This window comes from Miniopterus natalensis, chromosome 14 (genome assembly GCF_054644295.1).
Source record: "Miniopterus natalensis isolate mMinNat1 chromosome 14, mMinNat1.hap1, whole genome shotgun sequence".
Taxonomy (NCBI): Eukaryota; Metazoa; Chordata; class Mammalia; order Chiroptera; family Miniopteridae; genus Miniopterus; species Miniopterus natalensis.
In genome coordinates this window covers 19972582-19990896 of record NC_142094.1, presented here as the reverse complement: position 1 = coordinate 19990896, position 18315 = coordinate 19972582, and the positions used below count along the sequence as shown (strand labels likewise).

The window sequence follows — 18315 nt, the reverse complement described above, 5'->3', positions numbered from 1 at the left end:
TCCCACATGCAGATGACCTGGAAAGTAAGCAAAGCCTAGAAATCACTCATACCTGGGGTCCTGAGAGGCAGCACAGCCAAAAACAAAAACAAAAAACCCCAAAAGACCATATTTACAGAGTACAGGTTGATTTGGGCTCATGGGATTACATAAAAATCAACCATTTCAAGTATGTTTTCATAATCCAGATTTGGTTGTATTACTCACCGAGATGTTTCCCCAAAGTAATGCACTGTAACTGTCTTGGAATTTGGGAGTGGGAGTCAGGATCAAGTGCATTTAGTTGGTTTCTCACTAATTTTTTTATATTTCTGACCTAAAAATTGTGTTAGAATCACTAAAATAAAACCTCAACCACTCACATACATTAAGTGCCATAAGTTTTCTGGAAAGAGTTTAGCTGCCTAAATTGCGTATATTCAAAACATATCTGATCAGATTCTCAGATCAGTATTCAACTGGTGGAGCACACAACAGGAGAAAATGGAAGATCCTAGTTATGAGGATTACATTGAATGATAACATACTATAAACTTCAGTCGGTACGATCACTCAGTCACCCTTACATTATGAGAAGTATGATATTACACTTATATGGGAAACCTAATGGAGTCAAATAGACCTGCCTGGATTTGAATTCCACCTTTCTTCCACTTACTAGCTGAGTAGTACCTTACTTATCTCATCCTCTAAGCCTGATTTCCTTATTTATATAGTATCACTAAATAATAGTCCTTATCCTAAGGTTATTGTGAGAATTAAATAAAATAAAACATAAGGTGTTTAAGCTTAGTGCCTGGGCATAGGCAGATGTTCAAAAAATGTTAGCTGCTTTTATAATATTTATATTCTGAAAACTACTCAGGTTTATTAACAGCCAATATTTACTTTTACTTAAATCTATCTATTCTAAGGAACAGCCAAATTCAAGGGCTAAAACGTGAGAACTACACCAATGGCCACAGGACTTTTTCCTAGTCCCAACCACGGCCACGGCAAAGCAAAACAAAGGGAACCTTCGTGTCTCTTCTCTATGGTTTCATCAGAGCAAGGAAGACTGCTTTCTCTGCTTCCATGAGGGACAGTAAACCCCAAAATAATTCACATGGCTTCTTCTGCAGTGTGAAATGAGGCTCGGACTGCCATGTCTAAGAACTTCATATGTGCAAATTTAGTAATTGTGTAATTACACAAGTCCAGGGACAAACTCCCCCGTAGGAAATATGAACAAGTCGTCTATTTATCGTGCTATACTTTCTGCTTCTTTCTAGGAACTCTTAAGAAAACAACCAGCAGTGGGATCAGCTTTCACCGTATGTCCGACCTGAGAGAAGAAATTTTTTCAGAAGAGTCTTCTCTCCTCTGTAGTTGCCAAGACAATGAGAGCTCTGGCCATGGAGCACCCATGGTCACTTCCTCCCCTGGCATACATAAACTACTGTGGTTCCCAGGCACTACCTTGTTGGCTGAGGGAGGGCCCCTGCCTGTGAGGGAGGGCAGGCTGAGGGTTGCGACGGTTGCTGCGATGACTGCTGCTGCTGCATGCGATCCTGCAGGCTCCGTGCTTTTCGAATACTGATTTGCAGCTTCTTATCGACTAGGGCTCTGCTGTGCGTGCTAGAGCTGGCACCATGCAGGGCAAGTCTTAGTTTAGCTAAAATGCAAAAGAAAATATAGCAGAAACAGAACACAAAATACAAACAAAAATAAAAAGAATAAAATTGAACCAAAAAATGAGCAAAGATATGCAGTAAAACTCAAAATGTGCAGCAGGAATGTAAGGCGTGGACCATGCATATGCTGTCAGGGCACAGAGCTGGCTCTGGCTGTAAGGAACATTCACAGAAGCCATGGAGGCTAAACAGGTTAATTCAAATTTTAAAAACAAACAAACAAAAAGCTAAACTAAAATGAGTTAGGAAGATAAACTAGTGTTTCCATCTTCGAGGCTGCCATTCTTGTCTTTTGCAACTGATGTGTCTGACTCTGGTCTCCACATTCTTCTCCCAACTCCCCCTTTCCGACCGCCAGCAGCAGAAATAAGATCCAAACCTGCATGTGTCTTTACAGAACACAGCTTCTTGTGGGTCACACTTAAGAACCAGATACAAATTCTAAGCCTTAGTCCCTTTCTGTAACCTAATGGTGCTGCACACCAGAAAGGCAGGGGAGAAACAAAGAATCAGATATGCAGTGCAAAGTCACAGGCCTGGGAAGTCACAGCCAATTCATTCCTTTCTTCCTGCCATGAGCTGCACCTCACCAGTCAGTGACTAGAGAAAGAGCAAACCAACCTCACATCTGAGGTCTAATTTATCCTGGAATAAGAAGAAAGGCACGGCTGGGTAATTCATCTGTGGGCTCCTGCTGAGGTTATTCCAGTCAACATCCGTAGGCCACAGTGACAGTGCCTGGCACACTTAGAAATCCGAACAGCAAAGATAGCTAAGGGCTTCTCGCTTTGGGAGAATGAGTGAGGAGACATAAACGCTGTTTTTATCCCATCTGAGGGACGATACTAATAATACCTGTTATGAAGTTAATCAAAAGTGCCATAGGCAGAGTGGTTAGAGTTACTTACAGATAGCTTCGTTACAGAGAGCCAAAGCTGCAGCACAGTCTCCCTTCTGTTCCAGGTGCAACGACTCTTCAAATACTGAATCTGCCTCTTGCAGGGGCCTCTCAAAGCCGTCACTCCTCCCTGAAAGGGCCAGCACTTTTCATTTTCATTACAATTGGTTCCAGCTTCTCCTATGTGCTGTTGTTTCCCTTCAGTACACATAGATCCTTGCTGCTGAGCCTTTGGTCTAACCCTTACTCCAACTGTGCACTGCTATTAAGGACTCTCGGAAACATGTAGGACATCCATTTTTGCCTTCACTGAGGTCTTACCCACGGTCACGAAAGTATGCCACTGTTCACCACATATTCCAACTCCGAGACCTCTTAGGGGATCCCTCAAGGAAAGAACAAAGCACTGTCTACAGCAGAAGGGTGGGTTCTTAAGCCTGAACTCACCTGCTTTTCCGCAGTGCAAGATACATCCTGCCAACCAGTATCAGAATGCCCCAGATCTCCACTGAGACCTCAAGTGCTGTGTTAAGACAAAAGTGGCTTCACTACTCTGTGGAAAGCCATCTGTTGACACTCCATTCCCACATCAATCCACAGTCCTCTCTGTACCACCCTCAACTGGAAAACCAGTACATCTCTTGGGCACAGGGGTCAACAGTTCCTGACCTCAATATATCTGCTGAACTGCCTTTGTTGTTGGTTTGCGTGCACATACCTTTCATAGGCACTGCTAAATATTTACTTTTATCATGCCCTTGCTCACCAAATCTACCTCACAAAAGTCACCTTCCCATGCAGAGAGTATGGGGTATTCTTTCCCCCCCAAAAGTGAATGTGTGCCAAAGCAGGTGCAGCAGAGTCCATGTACAGAGCCAGATGAAAAGGCAAAACAGTTCTATAAGGGCAACTTCTTCAAAAGACTCAAGTTTATGTACCCCTTTGCCCTGTACTCACTCATAACCATCAACTGGTAGTAAGCTGTAATACAAGTTCACCTCCAGTTGGGATTAGTGGTGAACTTCCCCAAGCTCACAAGAATAAAACCTGAAATGTCAGTAGTTCTCCCATAGTGTCTCAGTCCTCCACTTACCTTTGCCTGGACATGGTAAGAAAGACTCTTGCACCCCTCACTCTCCCTAACTCACCATGGCTCTTGAAGAGTAACGGGAAGGTTGGGGAAGTAGCCAGTGGGTTCTGAAGAACTTGGCATTCAGGTTCTATGCCAGCTCCAGAGATGTAGCCCCCCGCCATTCCAGGTCTGAAATTTTCTCATAATATTTGAAATCAACGGGCTCTATACAACCTTTATAACAACAGGTGGTGGCTACAGTCATTAAACCTAAGTTCTCTCAGAGATATAGGTAAACTATAGTTGACCAATCACTGTACTAGATTTTAATTCTTATCTTCTAGACTCTTAGCACTCCAGTTCTTGCTTTTCCAGAAGATACTGAACCAAACTGCATGGAGAATTGACAATGAAATGTAGCCAGAGGGCTTCCTTCTCAACTTTATGTACTTACTACCCTACAGACAGAAGGGGTGGGGGAAGGCAAGGGAGGGAAATGAAAAGGCTCCTCTTTCAAAAGCAATGTAACCCTGAGATACCCATGCCATATAACCTGAGGGTAAAAAGAAAGAAAAGACTATCTAAATATAGGGGCAGCTAAGGAATTAGGAATTTAAAACTGATAAATACAATGCCTTAGTAAATAAAAGTCAACAACTGACTTAAATCAAAAGACAGCAAGATTAGAGAAAAGTGGCCCCCAAGTTAGCCCAGGAGGCTTCTCTATGTGTTGATAAAAAGAAGGAAGTGATCAACAGAAAGTAGTCACCTAAAAGCACTGACTCCTGTTTTTTATACTGGTTTAGCACAATTTGTTACATCCAGGAATTCTTAATAATAATAATAAATTCATTTTATTTTTTTATAGCCAACAGAGATAAAGGTTTCAGGGCCTGCTTAAGATAGGTAGCTCAGCTTTTTTGAACTCCTATTTTGAAGGCTAGTCTCTTCTAGTACAAAGTGACATCCCAAAGCAATTGAAGGAAAAAAGTGACTGATGTGGGGCAGTTAAGGGAGCTTAAGTAAAGTCCATGAAAATCATATGAGATTGGGAAATAGATCATCAGAGGACCAGAAGGCAATTGGGTTCCATGTTCTTAGAATCTGTTTGATAGATTGACTTCCCTAGAGCTCCAGGTGGGAAATCTTGAGAGTATTTTTCTGCCCAGCAAGTAGAATTCACCTGTCAGTGTGGCTTGCTCCCTGCGCTTTCGTGCTGGTTCTGAATTGTGACTAGTTTTATTTACACCTTCTATAGATGTTCAGGTGAAATATTTTTCATGAACACTATACTATCTCTAATCTATAAGCTTTAAATAGATGGGCCCCAAATCAATGTCTGTCTGCAATCAATAGGCTAGTTACCTCCTACTTCCACTATCTCTCACCAAAATGGCTGAATTAAGATAAAATTCAACTTCGCTAATAAAGCAAAGACAGGGAATTTATAAGCTTGAATTTTTTTTCTTTCCTCTCTCGCTGTCCCCATCACCAATAATCTAATACAACAATTACCCTGATTCTGCAGTTCATCCAAGTCCATAAAGCGGCTGGGATGCGGGTTAAAGCCTTTAGCTGCCTCTAATTCCTTTTCCCGTTTCTTCCGAAGTTCCTGTTCCTGGGCCCTCCTGGCCACCTCTTCCTGCAATTCATCCAGTTCACTTTTGGAAGGTATTTCCCCACCTGGAATGCAAGCAAGGAAGGAGAGATGACCACATTTCCACAACCAAGACTAAGCCTCTGCTTCAGTTACGGCCACTGCCCCGCTTTTCCCTTGGAACTCTTGGCTCAATTTGAAGTCCGTGTTTTGAATATTGCTTTCCATATCAGCTTCAGGGTGAGACCTGGCCTGTGAGTAATCACAATCACAATCATAATCATAACAAATATTTATTGAGTGCTTTATAACAACTGTAACAACATGACAACTAACATTTGTTGGGCATTTACCTTGTAACAGGCACAGTTTTAAGAACTTTTACATATATTATTTCATTTAATTCTCACAACAACCTATGAGGTAAATAGTGTTATTGCCCACATTTTAGGAATGAAGAAACTGAGTAAGAGGGTAAGTTCCCAAGGTAACACACATGGTAAGTGGTGGAGCTGAATTACAGTCAAATAAGTTAAATTCATAATCTTAACCATTAGGGAGCATTCCCTACCACGTGCTGCCACTGATGCATTGGGAAGCTTCGAGCAAGTCAATCCCTCACCCTTAATTTTTATCTTCTCTTTAATGAGTTTGGAAAATGACCATAGTAGTAAAATTTTAATCTTATCAGTGTTCATAGACCTAAAAGGATGCCCATGTTATATTAAGTGAAAAATCAAGTAACAGAGTAACAGGTATAGTATGACTTCATTTTATTTTTTTAAGAAATGGTAGTAATAAACTTATCTATATACCTGTATTGGCATAGAGAAAGATGCAGAAAGATATATACCATGATCAATTTGAAGAGGCAGTGGTCAGGTTACTGAATTGATGGATTAATTTTACTTATGTAATTTTTTTAAGGAGTGGTCAAAGTCACCAGATAAAAATATTTGTTAGCCTGTAACAGGCTAATATGATTGCATCCAATCGTGAGGCATAAGTAGGGTTCACTGTACACAGAGGATGTGTGGTGTGTGAGAAATCTGGTGTAAGTCCTTGCTAAATATCTTTTACCAGTTGAAGAATCCTATTGGTGAATTCTATCCAGCCAGTCCAGAATTAGGACTTTTAGAGAAATCATGAGACTTGGTCTTTAGAAAGAGCATTGGCTACCTGAAGAAAAGAGAAGGGGGAGTAGCCTCATGCACAACCACAAGTTTCTCAAAGCAAAGTTAGTCAACACAAAATAAATTAAAATGGAAGGAGTAAACCAAATGTATGACTTCATTAGAAAGCATGAATTTCTTCTATAGGTTTCTAATTATAACCTACTCCAGCCCAGGATTTCAGAGATACCTGCTTCTATAGGCATTGTTTTGCTCTACCAGATGTGAGCTACCTATGGCACTCACAGGTAAAAGAGTTCATGCCTTTTCAGTACTGCTGCATACCTCCCTTCCAGCTCTCTAAGAACTTTAAGTGGCTATCAAGAGAACTGGTGGTCAGACTAGTAATGTTCCTGGTCTCATCTCTACACGGTAGCACATAGTATTCTGTTCTTTCTCTAGTAAGCTGGCCAGATCTATATCCAGAAGCTCATTAAATAGGGCCATAGTTAGGTTTCTGCCACACACCTTACTCCCAATTGATCTAACAGACCAGAAAAAAAGGGGGGGATGAACACATTTTTCAGATAATGTTGATTTCTAAGTTAGCAGCTCCCAGAACTCCTCAGCAGACTAGAAGATGCTGTATACGCACCATCTTCCCTCAGGCATTCCAAAGTCTCCCTGTTGGGGAGAATGCCTACTTATCACAATTTTCAGCTCTAAGTAAAGAATTTATTTTGACCTATTTGCACTGGGTCTCTACATAAGTGGAAAAGGCACTGGAAGTATATATGTGTTGTGAGAGAAATGTAAAAAGGAGCTAAAACCTATGATTACCTCAAATCTATACCTGAAATTCCACTATTCCTTTATCTTCAGATTTTGACTTGTTAAAATGCTAATTTCTCTTAGAGAAAGCATACTTTAAACTATCTTCAGTCACTTATGTCTAGTGTGAAGGAGCCAGATCATTCCTTCAGAGCTTGTTTTGAGGAGGGAGTATGTGGAAACAAAGCACATTCAAGAAGGAAAAAACAAAAGGAGGAGACTGGGCAGGGTTTGGAGGCAGAGGTAAGGGTAGGTTTGACCTACTTAGGTCCCAGCTTTGTCCACTGTCTACATGTCCTCCTTTGTTATCTCAATTCATGGTACTAAACAATAAGAAATACATTCCCAAGAGGCTGCCTCTATACCAAGGAAAGCCCTAGAACTCATTCTACTGCAGAATGCAGATGCTACTGACATTGCTCACCAAATTTCTGTTCCTTCTTGATCCCACAAGGGGTTTTCCAAGGTAGAAAATAACAACCAGGCAAGCCATGATAAACCAAAAATAGATAATCCAAAGATGCTCAAAGTGCAACTGTCCTCTAATTTCAAATGTTCTGAGGTAAGGCTGTTTCCCAAACAAAACTGGCAGACAAATCAAGTCCTCCAAATCCACTGTCCTTTTGCTCACCTGATAGGGTCTGATTCTTTGTCCAGCCGCTCCTGGATGCTCTGGAGTCCGCCTCCAGGATGCTACTGCTGTGAGACTTTGGGATGTGACGCCAGGAAGGTGCCAACCCGGCTGATCTCTTAGCACTTGGATCCCTTCAAAAGAGAAACTAGAGTCTAGTGAAAGCAGTAGAAGGGTGATAACTAGCAACATTCCTAGGACAAAATTTCCTCAAAAAACCAACAAAGCATTGACCTAGTATAATTTGCCAATATGTCTCCAAGGGAAAGGGAAACACAGGAAAAAGTAAATAAACAGGACTACATCAGACTAAAATGCTTCTGCACAGCAAAAGAAACCATCAACAAACAAAAAGGGAACCCACCATATGGGAGAACATATTCACCAATGATTCATCAGATAAGGATTTAATCTCCAAAATATATAAAGAATTTATACATTTCAACACCAGGAAGACAAACAATCCTATAAAAAATGGGCAAAGGCCCTGAATAGACACTTCTCCAAAGAGGACATACAGATGGCCAGTAGACATGAAAAAATGCTCAAGGTCACTGATCATCAGAGAGATACAAATAAAAACTACAATGAAGTATCACCTGACATTGGTCAGAGTGGTAACTATCAATAAATCAATAAGCAACAAGTGCTGGTGAGTATGTGGAGAAAAGGGAATCCTCGTGCACTGTTGGTGGGAATGCAGACTGGTATAACCAGTGTGGAAAACAGTATGGAGTTTCCTCAAAAAATTAAAAGTAGAACTGCTTTTTGACCCAGCAACCCCACTTTGGGGTATATATCCTAAGAATCCTGAAACACCAATCAGAAAAATATATGTACTCTATATTCATAGCAGTGTTATTTACAATAGCCAAGATCTGGAAACAGCCCAAGTGCCCATCAGTAGATTAAAAAAGCTGTGATACATTTACATAATGAAACACTACAAGGCTATAAAAAAGGAAGGAACTCTTACCCTTTGCAACAGCATGGATGGACCTGGAGATTATTATGCTAAGTGAAATAAGCCAGTCTGAGACAGACAAATATCACACGATCTCACTTATATGTGGAATATAAAGAACAAAATAAACTGAAGAACAAAATAGGACCAGAGGCTAATGGATAAATGAAAGACTGACAGATCTCATATGAACATATGCATAGCCCATGGACACAGACAATAATGTGTTGAAGGCCTAAAGGGGCAGGAGCAGGGTGGAGGGAGGCAAAGGGGGTGAAAATGGGGGACATGTGTAATTGAGTCAACAACTGAAAAAAAAAAATGTTCTTTCTCCTTTCTCAAGTGCCTTTGCTCTTTCTCCCAGCAGAGGGAGCTACTGTCATAGAAAGTTGATAGAGCACAATACTTTGCTTGCCCACAAGATGGTAATAAAGCGCACCTTTCCACTTGTCTGAGTTGGTAAGCCTCTTGGTGGATTACACTGCTGCTCAGGACAGTGCCACTATTCAAAGAGGAAACAATACCTGCAGACACTCGAGCTCTCAGGCAGGGCTGCATCCAGGCTGACAGGGCTGTTGCTGTTCCTCTCACTGCTCTCATAGCCAGATTCCATTCGCTGGATTAGGCGAGGGTGCTGCTCTAAAAGGTGAGAGCCTGGCCGTGCTGGGCCCCAAGGCTTGTATTGGGGGCTTGGTCCACTAGTTTTAAGGTCATAAGGAGGTGGCTTGCTTAGGTCATCTGGTGTAAATTCTTTAGCTATCCCGATCAAAAGACAAGTATGAAAAAGGAGGTAGGTTTAGCATCTGCCTCAAATTAAGAAATAACTAACACCTCCCTCCAGCTACTCATTTACTGAATTTATATTCCCAAAAGACCCAACAAAGTGGTAAAAATAGACCTTGTGAAGTATACCACAAAACCCAGGTTTTTTAAATACATAAACTTAATTCAAAAGCCCAATTCTTCCCTAATTATCTCCTCACCTGAATCCTCAGAAAATGGGCTAAGCTGGGTATAGCCACAGTGCTTCCTTTTGTCCTTACTAAAGATACTGTCAATATTCAGAGACTCTCGTTTGGGTCTCCATGTTGGACGATACTTGCTAGAAGAACTGGATTTTGACTCACTGCTAGTACTCTCCACTTCCCAGTCACGAGAGTGTAAAGGCAGATTCTTAGGAGGCTTTCTGTCCATCTGGTCTCCTCCTCTCCCCCCATAGGAAGATCCTAGGTTGGTCTGTGAAGTCAGGGATGGTCTGTTATGGATCATATTGCTGACTGTCTCTTTAAAATCCCTTAGTCTGTTGGTGCTGCTGGATGGTTTAGAGGCATTCCTAGGAGCCTGCTTCTCTTTCAGTGTTTCTCCTAAAAACACAAAGAATGAAACAAATATAAATGTTTAAAGTGCTCATGGATACCCAGATCCCAAAGTTGAGACAGCAAGGAAAGCCCTTTGAGCAGAAAAGAGAAGCCATGGTCTGGAGTGTGACAAGTCTAACAGACTAATTTAGGAAAGAGAAGCAATGCAGAATGGCTTGCCTTCACTGTGGTACCCTGAGGCCTGGGGCTCATCGCCTTTCCTCCTAATTCGGCCAGAGCTCCTCTTGCGCTCTATCAGAGACCCTTTCTTGGATGTGAGTTTCTGATTACATTCACTATCAGTCAGGTGTCCTAAAAAACAAGGAAATGGGGGTAAGCTGGTATCTGAGACTGACCTCCATCCTCTTGAGAAACCAATCTCCTTTTGGGATTCATGGCAGTGGCACAAATTTAGTGTGCCCGTGGGTTGAAAGCTGCAAGGGCTATGGCTACCTGATTTAAGTGTAGCAGGAATTTCTCAACAGATAAATGCAAAGAAGCTCAAGTAGTTAATGGGACCTTCCAAATTTACCATATTTCCTAAGCAATTACTAGTCTCAATCCCACTCAAAAATTTTCCCAGGAACCTGAAGGACACATTACTTGGTACTTTTTAAAAGGTGAAAGTTTTAAAATATAAAAATATCATGTACCAATATATTTTCACTCTCATAAATAGAAGACAGAGCCTTCCTTTTATTTATTTAGCAACACATACCAAGTAAAGCCTAATTTTTATTATGTCTGGTATGATCCCAGGTGTCTCAGCCTTTACTCACAAGAGCTCTGGTTGTATATGGCTTTAAGACCCAGTTCTAAACATTCCTTAAAAGTGAATCAATTAAAAGAACACTTGACCCAGCTGGGTGTAGCTCAGCGGTTGAGCATCGACCTAGGATCCAGGAGATCAAGGTTCGATTCCCGGTCAGGGCACATGCCCGGGTTGTGGGCTCAGTTCCCAGGTGGGGGAGTGCAGGAGGCAGCTGATCAATGACGACTCTCTCATCATTGACATTTCTCTCTCTCTTTCTCCCTTCCTCTCTCTAAAATCAATAAAGATATATATATATTTTTTAAAAAAGAACATTTGAACTTTGAATAAATTCTCATTCCCATCCCCAACTATGCTTCACCCAAACTGGCAAAACCCAGAGATTATACTACATAGTTCCTCGATACTAACTGCTGAGAAAACCAGGAGATCTGGGCTTTTTTTTTTTAATGTGTTTTTATTGATTTCAAAGAGAGGAAGGGAGAGGGAGAGATAGAAACATCAATGATGAAACAGAGTCATTGATTGGCTGCCTCCCGCACACCCCCTACTGGGATAGAGCCTGAAACCCACACATGTGCCCGATCGGGAATTGAACCATGACCTCCTGGTTCATGGGTCAAACCTCAACCACTGAGCCACACCAGGTGGGCAGAGATCTGGGGTTTTGTGTAACTTGACTTACTTCATACCCAGCATATGTGAATGGATGAGGGTGATGTGACAATAGCAAAGGTCAGATTCTAAAAGACATAATCATCTAAGCTGCTGGAGGCCAGAGGTGAATTTAAGCAACTGAATTAAGTTGGAAGACAGGCTTAGAAAAAAGTTCCCTAGGTTCTCAAATGCACTGAGTTAACAAAAATTTGTTTTCCTATGTTAGTATATGAGAATCCTTATACATAATCAGATATCAGCAATATAGTGATATGGTTATATTTATCAATGCAATCTTTTATTGCTTTTAATCTGCTCCTTTGCTACATCTGGACCCATAATAAAGATTTAAGAAAGGAGGAAATCACTTGGAGCTACTAGAACTACAAATATAAACCAACGGGGATATGCTCCCCTACTCTCAGCCATTCACAAACCCTTAACAATAAACCTAACTCTCCTGGAAAATAGGCTTTATTTATTCTGTGACTTAACTTCTTCATGGTTCAGTTTCAGAAACAGGGTTTTAAAAATATCACACTGCCCTGGCCTGATAGATCAGTTGGTTGGAGTGTCATCCCACATACCAAAAGGGTTGCAGGTTCGGTTCCTGGTCAGAGCACATACCTAGGTTGCAGGTTCTGTTCTGGCTGGAGCGCGTATGGGAGGCAACCAATCAATGTTTCTCACATCAATGTTTCTCTCTCTCACTTCATCTCTCTCTAAAAATCAACAAACATATCCTTGGGTGGAGATTAAAAAAGAAAAGTATATCACACTTTGCAGTAGTCATTTATGCAATAGTCATCAAAAGTAATCCAACATGAATCTGACCAAATCTCTAGATCCAACCACCAACTTACAGAGCACCAAAAAATACAGAGCACAAAGAAACATGCTAAAGTTTACCATAGAAACACAACAAAATTTAGAATGTGGGGAATCTATAGGACAAACTGCTTAGTTCTTTTATTTTTCTTCCATTGCTTTTTCAGAGAGAGTGAAAGGGAGAGAAAAAGAGGGAAAGAAACATTGATGTGAGAGAGACACACCAAGTGGTTGCCTCCTGGTTGGGCCCAGACCAGGGCCGAGCCTGCAAGCAAGGTAAGTACCGTTGGCTAGAATCAAACCCGGGAGCCTTCAGTCCATGGGCCGACATTCTAACCACTGAGCCAAACTGGCCAGGGCTAAACTGCCTACTTCTTCAACAATAAACTGCAAGAAAAAAACAGAGGAGAAGCCTACAGAGTAAAAGAAACTCAAAAGACTTATCAACCCATTGTGATGTGTAGAACTCATTTCAATTCTGAGTCAAACAAACAAACCATTAAAAAGTGTTGACATTTATAAGAAAACTGTTTATTTAAATGCTCAGTGGTTATTTAGTGGCTTAAAGGAATTATTGATATTTTTAAGTGTGATAATGGTGTGTTTAAAAATGATTTCTTATATTTTAAAGATATATAGCAAAACATTCATGAAAAAGATGACATGTCTGGGATTTGCTTCAGAATGATCTAGGAATGGGGAAAGTCGGTAGAGGTACAGATGAAACTAGATTGGCCATGAGTTATAATTACTGAGTCTAGGTGACGGGTATGTGGAGGCGCAGTATGCTATTCTATATACCTCTGAATATGTTTGAAATTCTCTATTTTTAAAAGACCATGCAGAGAGTATAAACACCAATCTGAAGCCATGAGCTCATTAATCGCCAAATCTCTAAGAGAATGGGCACTGTTCTATGCCTTGGGTGATGTTCTTCCTTTGATGCCCCATATTTATTTTTTTCCACTGACACGGGTACACTCTCCACAGATAAACAAAAAAACAAACAAACAGGCAAGTTTTCATTCTTTTGTGTCTCTGTTCTTCAGGAAGCCAAGCAAGGTGAGAGCAGGTGTCCCCTCCCCACAGTATGGCCCTTCTCTCAAAGCCCTTAACTTGGGACAAAGCCTGGCAGGAGAATATCATGAGGTACAAGACCACGAGGACTCAGTGAAGCACTATGAGGGATGGGGGTTCCCTCTCATGGAGCAGAGCCTGAGAAAAGCAGCTTTCAGAATAAACAATCCCATCAGTAATTACATCACAATGGTCCTCACTGACATGCCACTGTGGACAGGAATACATGCAATGGAACATCACCGTCTATTCAGAATTGTATTGCTTCTTTTGATCCCACTCAATTACCCAAGTTCTGTGTCTTCCTGCCTTTGCATGGCAAACATTTCCGACTTGCCCCGTTTTTTTTCTTGGACACCCTCTACGCAGGGACAAGAAGGATCCACTACATAAGCCCCTACCTGTGTCCCGACTGCTCTGAGACATGGAATCATTCTCCACATTATAGATGACTGTCCCCTGAGAATCAGAAGAGAAGTGACTGACCACAGACTCATGGTGGGAGTGTTTGTAGGGATAGCTCTCCGTTGAGGAATCTGTTCGAGTATCACTTGAGATGGAGGGCTCCCTCCCTGAGGGAAGGAGGAGACACATAGGCAAAAGTGAGGAAAGAGAGGACAGTGATAGAGGGGCAAAGAGCTGGATGGCAACAAAGGTCCATAAGGCAGGAAATTCCTAGATGGCACGGTGAGAAGGACATACCAGAGCCATTCTGCCCAACACCCAGCTTCCAGATAACCCAGACACACAAACAAGTCTTCCCACTCCTGCCCCTACCTTGCTGAAGCCCTCACTTTGCCTGCCACTGTGAAAAACTGTGGGGCTTTTAGAAAACCTATGGGGGGAAAGTGGAAGAAAGGAAAAAGTTGTGAAAAATAAGATCTACTTAGTTAGAGTCCCAGGCCGACCTGGCATACATAACCCCTATCCCATAATTTTAAGTGACGGAAATGTCACTTAAAATTTTTAAATTGGCATTACAAGCATTTTTAATATCTCTGAGAAATTATGGGGCTGTCCTTTATACTTTAGTGTGAATTAGCTCAATCGGACTACTTTCCTCTAAACACCTAGCTAAGATAAGTGGTGGACATTGGTGTTTGATTGAAGGGAGAAATAGAGCAGGTCTGGGTGGGTTACAAAGGTGGGATGAACATCAGTTACCAACCAGGATGGAGATACAAAGGGGCAGGGAAAAAGTCCAAAGACAAGTGTCTTCTCTTTCAAAATTATATTTAGAAATATAAATAGCCCTAAAAATAGAAGTAAAAAAGAACATTTCTTTTTCTTCCTTTTCAGAAATCAAGCCAAAACCATAAGAGTTATATTTCTAATGTATTATGAACCTCTATGGGCTAACATGAGACTTTAAACATCAAGTGGCAAACTATTTCTACAGGAAAACATAATTCAGGTTCCATACAACTGAATTAGAAGTAAACAACTGATTCATAAGCTGAGGAAGGAATATCCCTACTGTACTTGGCATTTTAAAACAAAAATCTCTCATCCCTAACAATATGACTACCTTTGTAGTAGCATATCATTTCTCTTGGCCTTAACTCACTTAAGTCGCTTTTAAATTGCTAGTAAGAATCAGTCATCTTTACCAATATTATAAGGTTAAATACCAAGGTTTCCCTCACAGATTTAATATCTCAGTCTCAATCAACATAACTTCCTTTGCACTTTGGAACTGGGGCCACACTGAATATAGGAAACACATTCTTAGAGGTGGAAGGAAACAAAGCCTGGAGCAAGTTGGGCTTCAGGACAAGTTGGCATTTCTTGCTTTTCTCTAATGGGTCCTCTTTCTCCAAGCTAGGTTATTTGCTAGGCTCATGGTCAAGAGTCCCAAATATCCAATGATCACATTAGAGAGGGAAAGGGGAAGTAAGAGCTGGGCTGCTCACCTGAATCTTCACTATCGTAGCACATCCTGCTGTATGACTGGAATTCAACTTGGGGAGGCAGGTCCTGGGTAGACACTGGGGTACCCTGGGGGTCTGCATAAAGCAGCAGCAAAGGCTGGTAATGCCCCTTGATGCACTTGGTCACCACATCCTTCCATTTGGGCCCAATCTGAATAAAAAAACAGTCAGAACAGAACAATTATAATTCATATCCACAATTCAAGACACATCTTCCTGTTCTGATTTTCTAAAGAAAATAAAAGATGAAAGGACAAGAATCGGGTAAAGAAACAAAACAGATCTTACAGCTACACATAACGAATTTTTTGTTAAGCCCTTTAGAAAGCATTAGGAGCCTGTAAAAGACAGCAATGGTGAATAAAATTACTTTTATTCCCATGAAACATTGATTCAGTTATGAAACATGAACAGAAGTTCTCAAAGGTGAGTATGCTGTGCGAGGGGACTTCAGCTGCCTTGGTGATCTTTCTTTTCACAGACACCAAACCAAAGCTCTTGCTTGAAATCTGCTTGTCTCGAATTTTTTCCTAAATATTAAAATCACTTTTATGAAGCTCAGGACAGAAACTCTCTCACAGACTGCTTTAGAATAAATGACATTCTCTGTCAGAGTTCACACATGGCAGGACATAAAGTGCTAAATTGCTTAGAACTGACAGCTGGGCCTCTCGGCCTTAGCTTTGTGCTGGATTCAGTGCTGCCACGGCAGTGGGGAAAAAGTGACTGAACAGCCATGGAAATAACAATCCAATCAAACCTCCAAACTCACCCTCTCTTAAGCTTGAACCAGTCACATTGTTAGATGGTGTGCTCTTAGAGTCAGACAACTATCGTAATTCTTATTTTATAATAGATGGTCAGTAAATTTATAACTGCGTTTTCACTATTTTAACTAAAACAAATTTATATGCTTTTTAGATAACCTTATTTAATATCTTATAAGGCATGTATTATTATTATTCAAATAAATAACCTAGCCCTGGCCAGTGTGGTTCAGTTGGTTGGAGCATTGTCCTGTACATCGAAAGGTTGAGGGTTTGATTCCTGGTCAGGGCACATATCCAGGTTGTGGAATCTATCCCTGGTCGGGGCACATGGGAAAGAAGCCAATCATGTTTCACTCTCACATCGATATCTCTCTCTCTCTCTCTCTCCTTCTCCCTTCCTGTCTCTCTAAAAATCAATTTTAAAAACCCTAAAGCTCAAAGAATTTATATGTTGCCCAAAATTACAACAGCAAAAAAGAGATCAAGAAGAGAATTAGAGAATTTGACAAAGACTACTATCTGTGGAAGATGCTGCTTAAGGTCCATGGATTGGTATAGAATGTCTAAGCAGTCTCCTAGCTGCTAACCTAATCACAAGAGTCTTTCTAATTCATGCAAATCACCTAAACTACTTCATCTGGACTCTGTGGTTCAGACAGTACCAAGTTTCCAGATTTAAATATTATCATAGCCCTATTTTCTCTATACTACCTCAAAAACATGTTAATCAATGATAGGGTACTTTAGGGAGATAACAATCAGAGAGTATTTTATAGCAACCCTGAGACAAAGTATTACCCACTAATAATTCCAAGATTTGGAATTCTGAACTTTCTGCTAATCCTATAACCTAATCTGAATAATTAGACTGTTGTCACTCAAATCAAACAAATAACACATTAAAAAAATACTTTGTTAACTATAAATATAAAACTGTGCTGAATGCCATGTGAGGGCATATAGAAAAAATAATAGATATATTCATCCTGTTCTCAAGGATGTTGCCATTCATTGGGAAGATACAACTAACACTCTCATAAATCCAGTAGATCGGCAGATAGACATTAAAATTATGAAAATGAAACACAAAGACAAATAATTATCCTTAGTTTTTTGTTGCAGTCACCAAACACTTTAAGAAGGGCTTGAATATTCCTACCTCCTTGACATGAGCATCATCAAAATACATCCATTTTCGGATCTTTGTTTGAAAAAAGAATGTAGAATAATGTTTGCCATAGTAACAGATCATTCCTACTAAGTACAGTTCAGACTGCTTGGCCCGGTCATCTGTCACTCTGAAAAACAGCTGGGGGAAAGAAGAGAAAGGAAAGTACAGTGACATAACTCTCTCACATCATCCGTCAGCAGACTGACTCCATCATTTCTTAAGGTACTATCTTGCTTCCCTGCCCTTCAGTATAAGATTTTTTTCTAATCCATATTGATCATCAGAAATGACCTAAAAAGGCAAAATGTAGGGTGGAACAAGACAGACAGTGGCCAGTAACTGGTAAGGTGGTGATGTTTCCGATCATAACAGGAGTCAGGAAAAGTTGAAAAACCAAACCAAACCAAAACACTCTCAAGTCTCAAAAGTTATTTGTCACCTGGAAACACAAATATAAATTTCCTGCTGGGACCCTAAGTAGGGGTTAAGAAAGCCTTTAAGAGAAGTAATACCACCATGCTGGTTACCAGCATTTCAATTCCTAGATGCCCATCACTGTCCTAGGTGCTAAGAAACAAGCAAAAAAAAATGAAAGAAAATTATTCTAGCCTTGAGGAACTTATTTGGTTCAGAAAACAATCATAAAAATAAAACTAGACCAGTACAAAATATGTACGCTACAAATTTTAGAAAAAGGAGATTTTGCTGTGCTGAGCCTGCTCATTCAGAAATTCCTCAGGAACCAGACCTAAAATAAGGTCCCCAATAGTTCACTTATTCTCAGTAGTGGCTGATGATATTAAAAACAACAGCAAAGGATCTCCTGAGTCACAGAGCAAGCAAAACTAACAGAAGGGAAACCAGAGTTTCTGGCTCTTCTCTTGAACTGAAGGAAAACCATGGCTGTACCTACACTAGGGCATGGAGCTGACAAGGTTAAGGCTCCAGGTCTGAAGTCTGTTTCCCTGTCTAT

At 40.7% G+C, this 18315-nt stretch overlaps 1 protein-coding gene across 1 annotated transcript in view; it reads right to left on the bottom strand.

Moving 5' to 3' along the window:
• The window catches only part of USP54 (ubiquitin specific peptidase 54), a 102352-nt gene that overhangs the window by 14444 nt on the left and 69593 nt on the right, over positions 1-18315 (bottom strand). Inside the window, exons 9-18 of the mRNA XM_016224035.2 lie at positions 17331-17480; positions 15384-15552; positions 13872-14042; positions 10317-10448; positions 9762-10142; positions 9303-9534; positions 7815-7948; positions 5159-5326; positions 2582-2701; positions 1459-1654 (exon numbers count right to left, since the gene is read on the bottom strand). Coding sequence (XP_016079521.2) covers positions 1459-1654; positions 2582-2701; positions 5159-5326; positions 7815-7948; positions 9303-9534; positions 9762-10142; positions 10317-10448; positions 13872-14042; positions 15384-15552; positions 17331-17480 — 1853 coding nt within the window. The remainder of the gene's footprint in view (positions 1-1458; positions 1655-2581; positions 2702-5158; positions 5327-7814; positions 7949-9302; positions 9535-9761; positions 10143-10316; positions 10449-13871; positions 14043-15383; positions 15553-17330; positions 17481-18315) is intronic.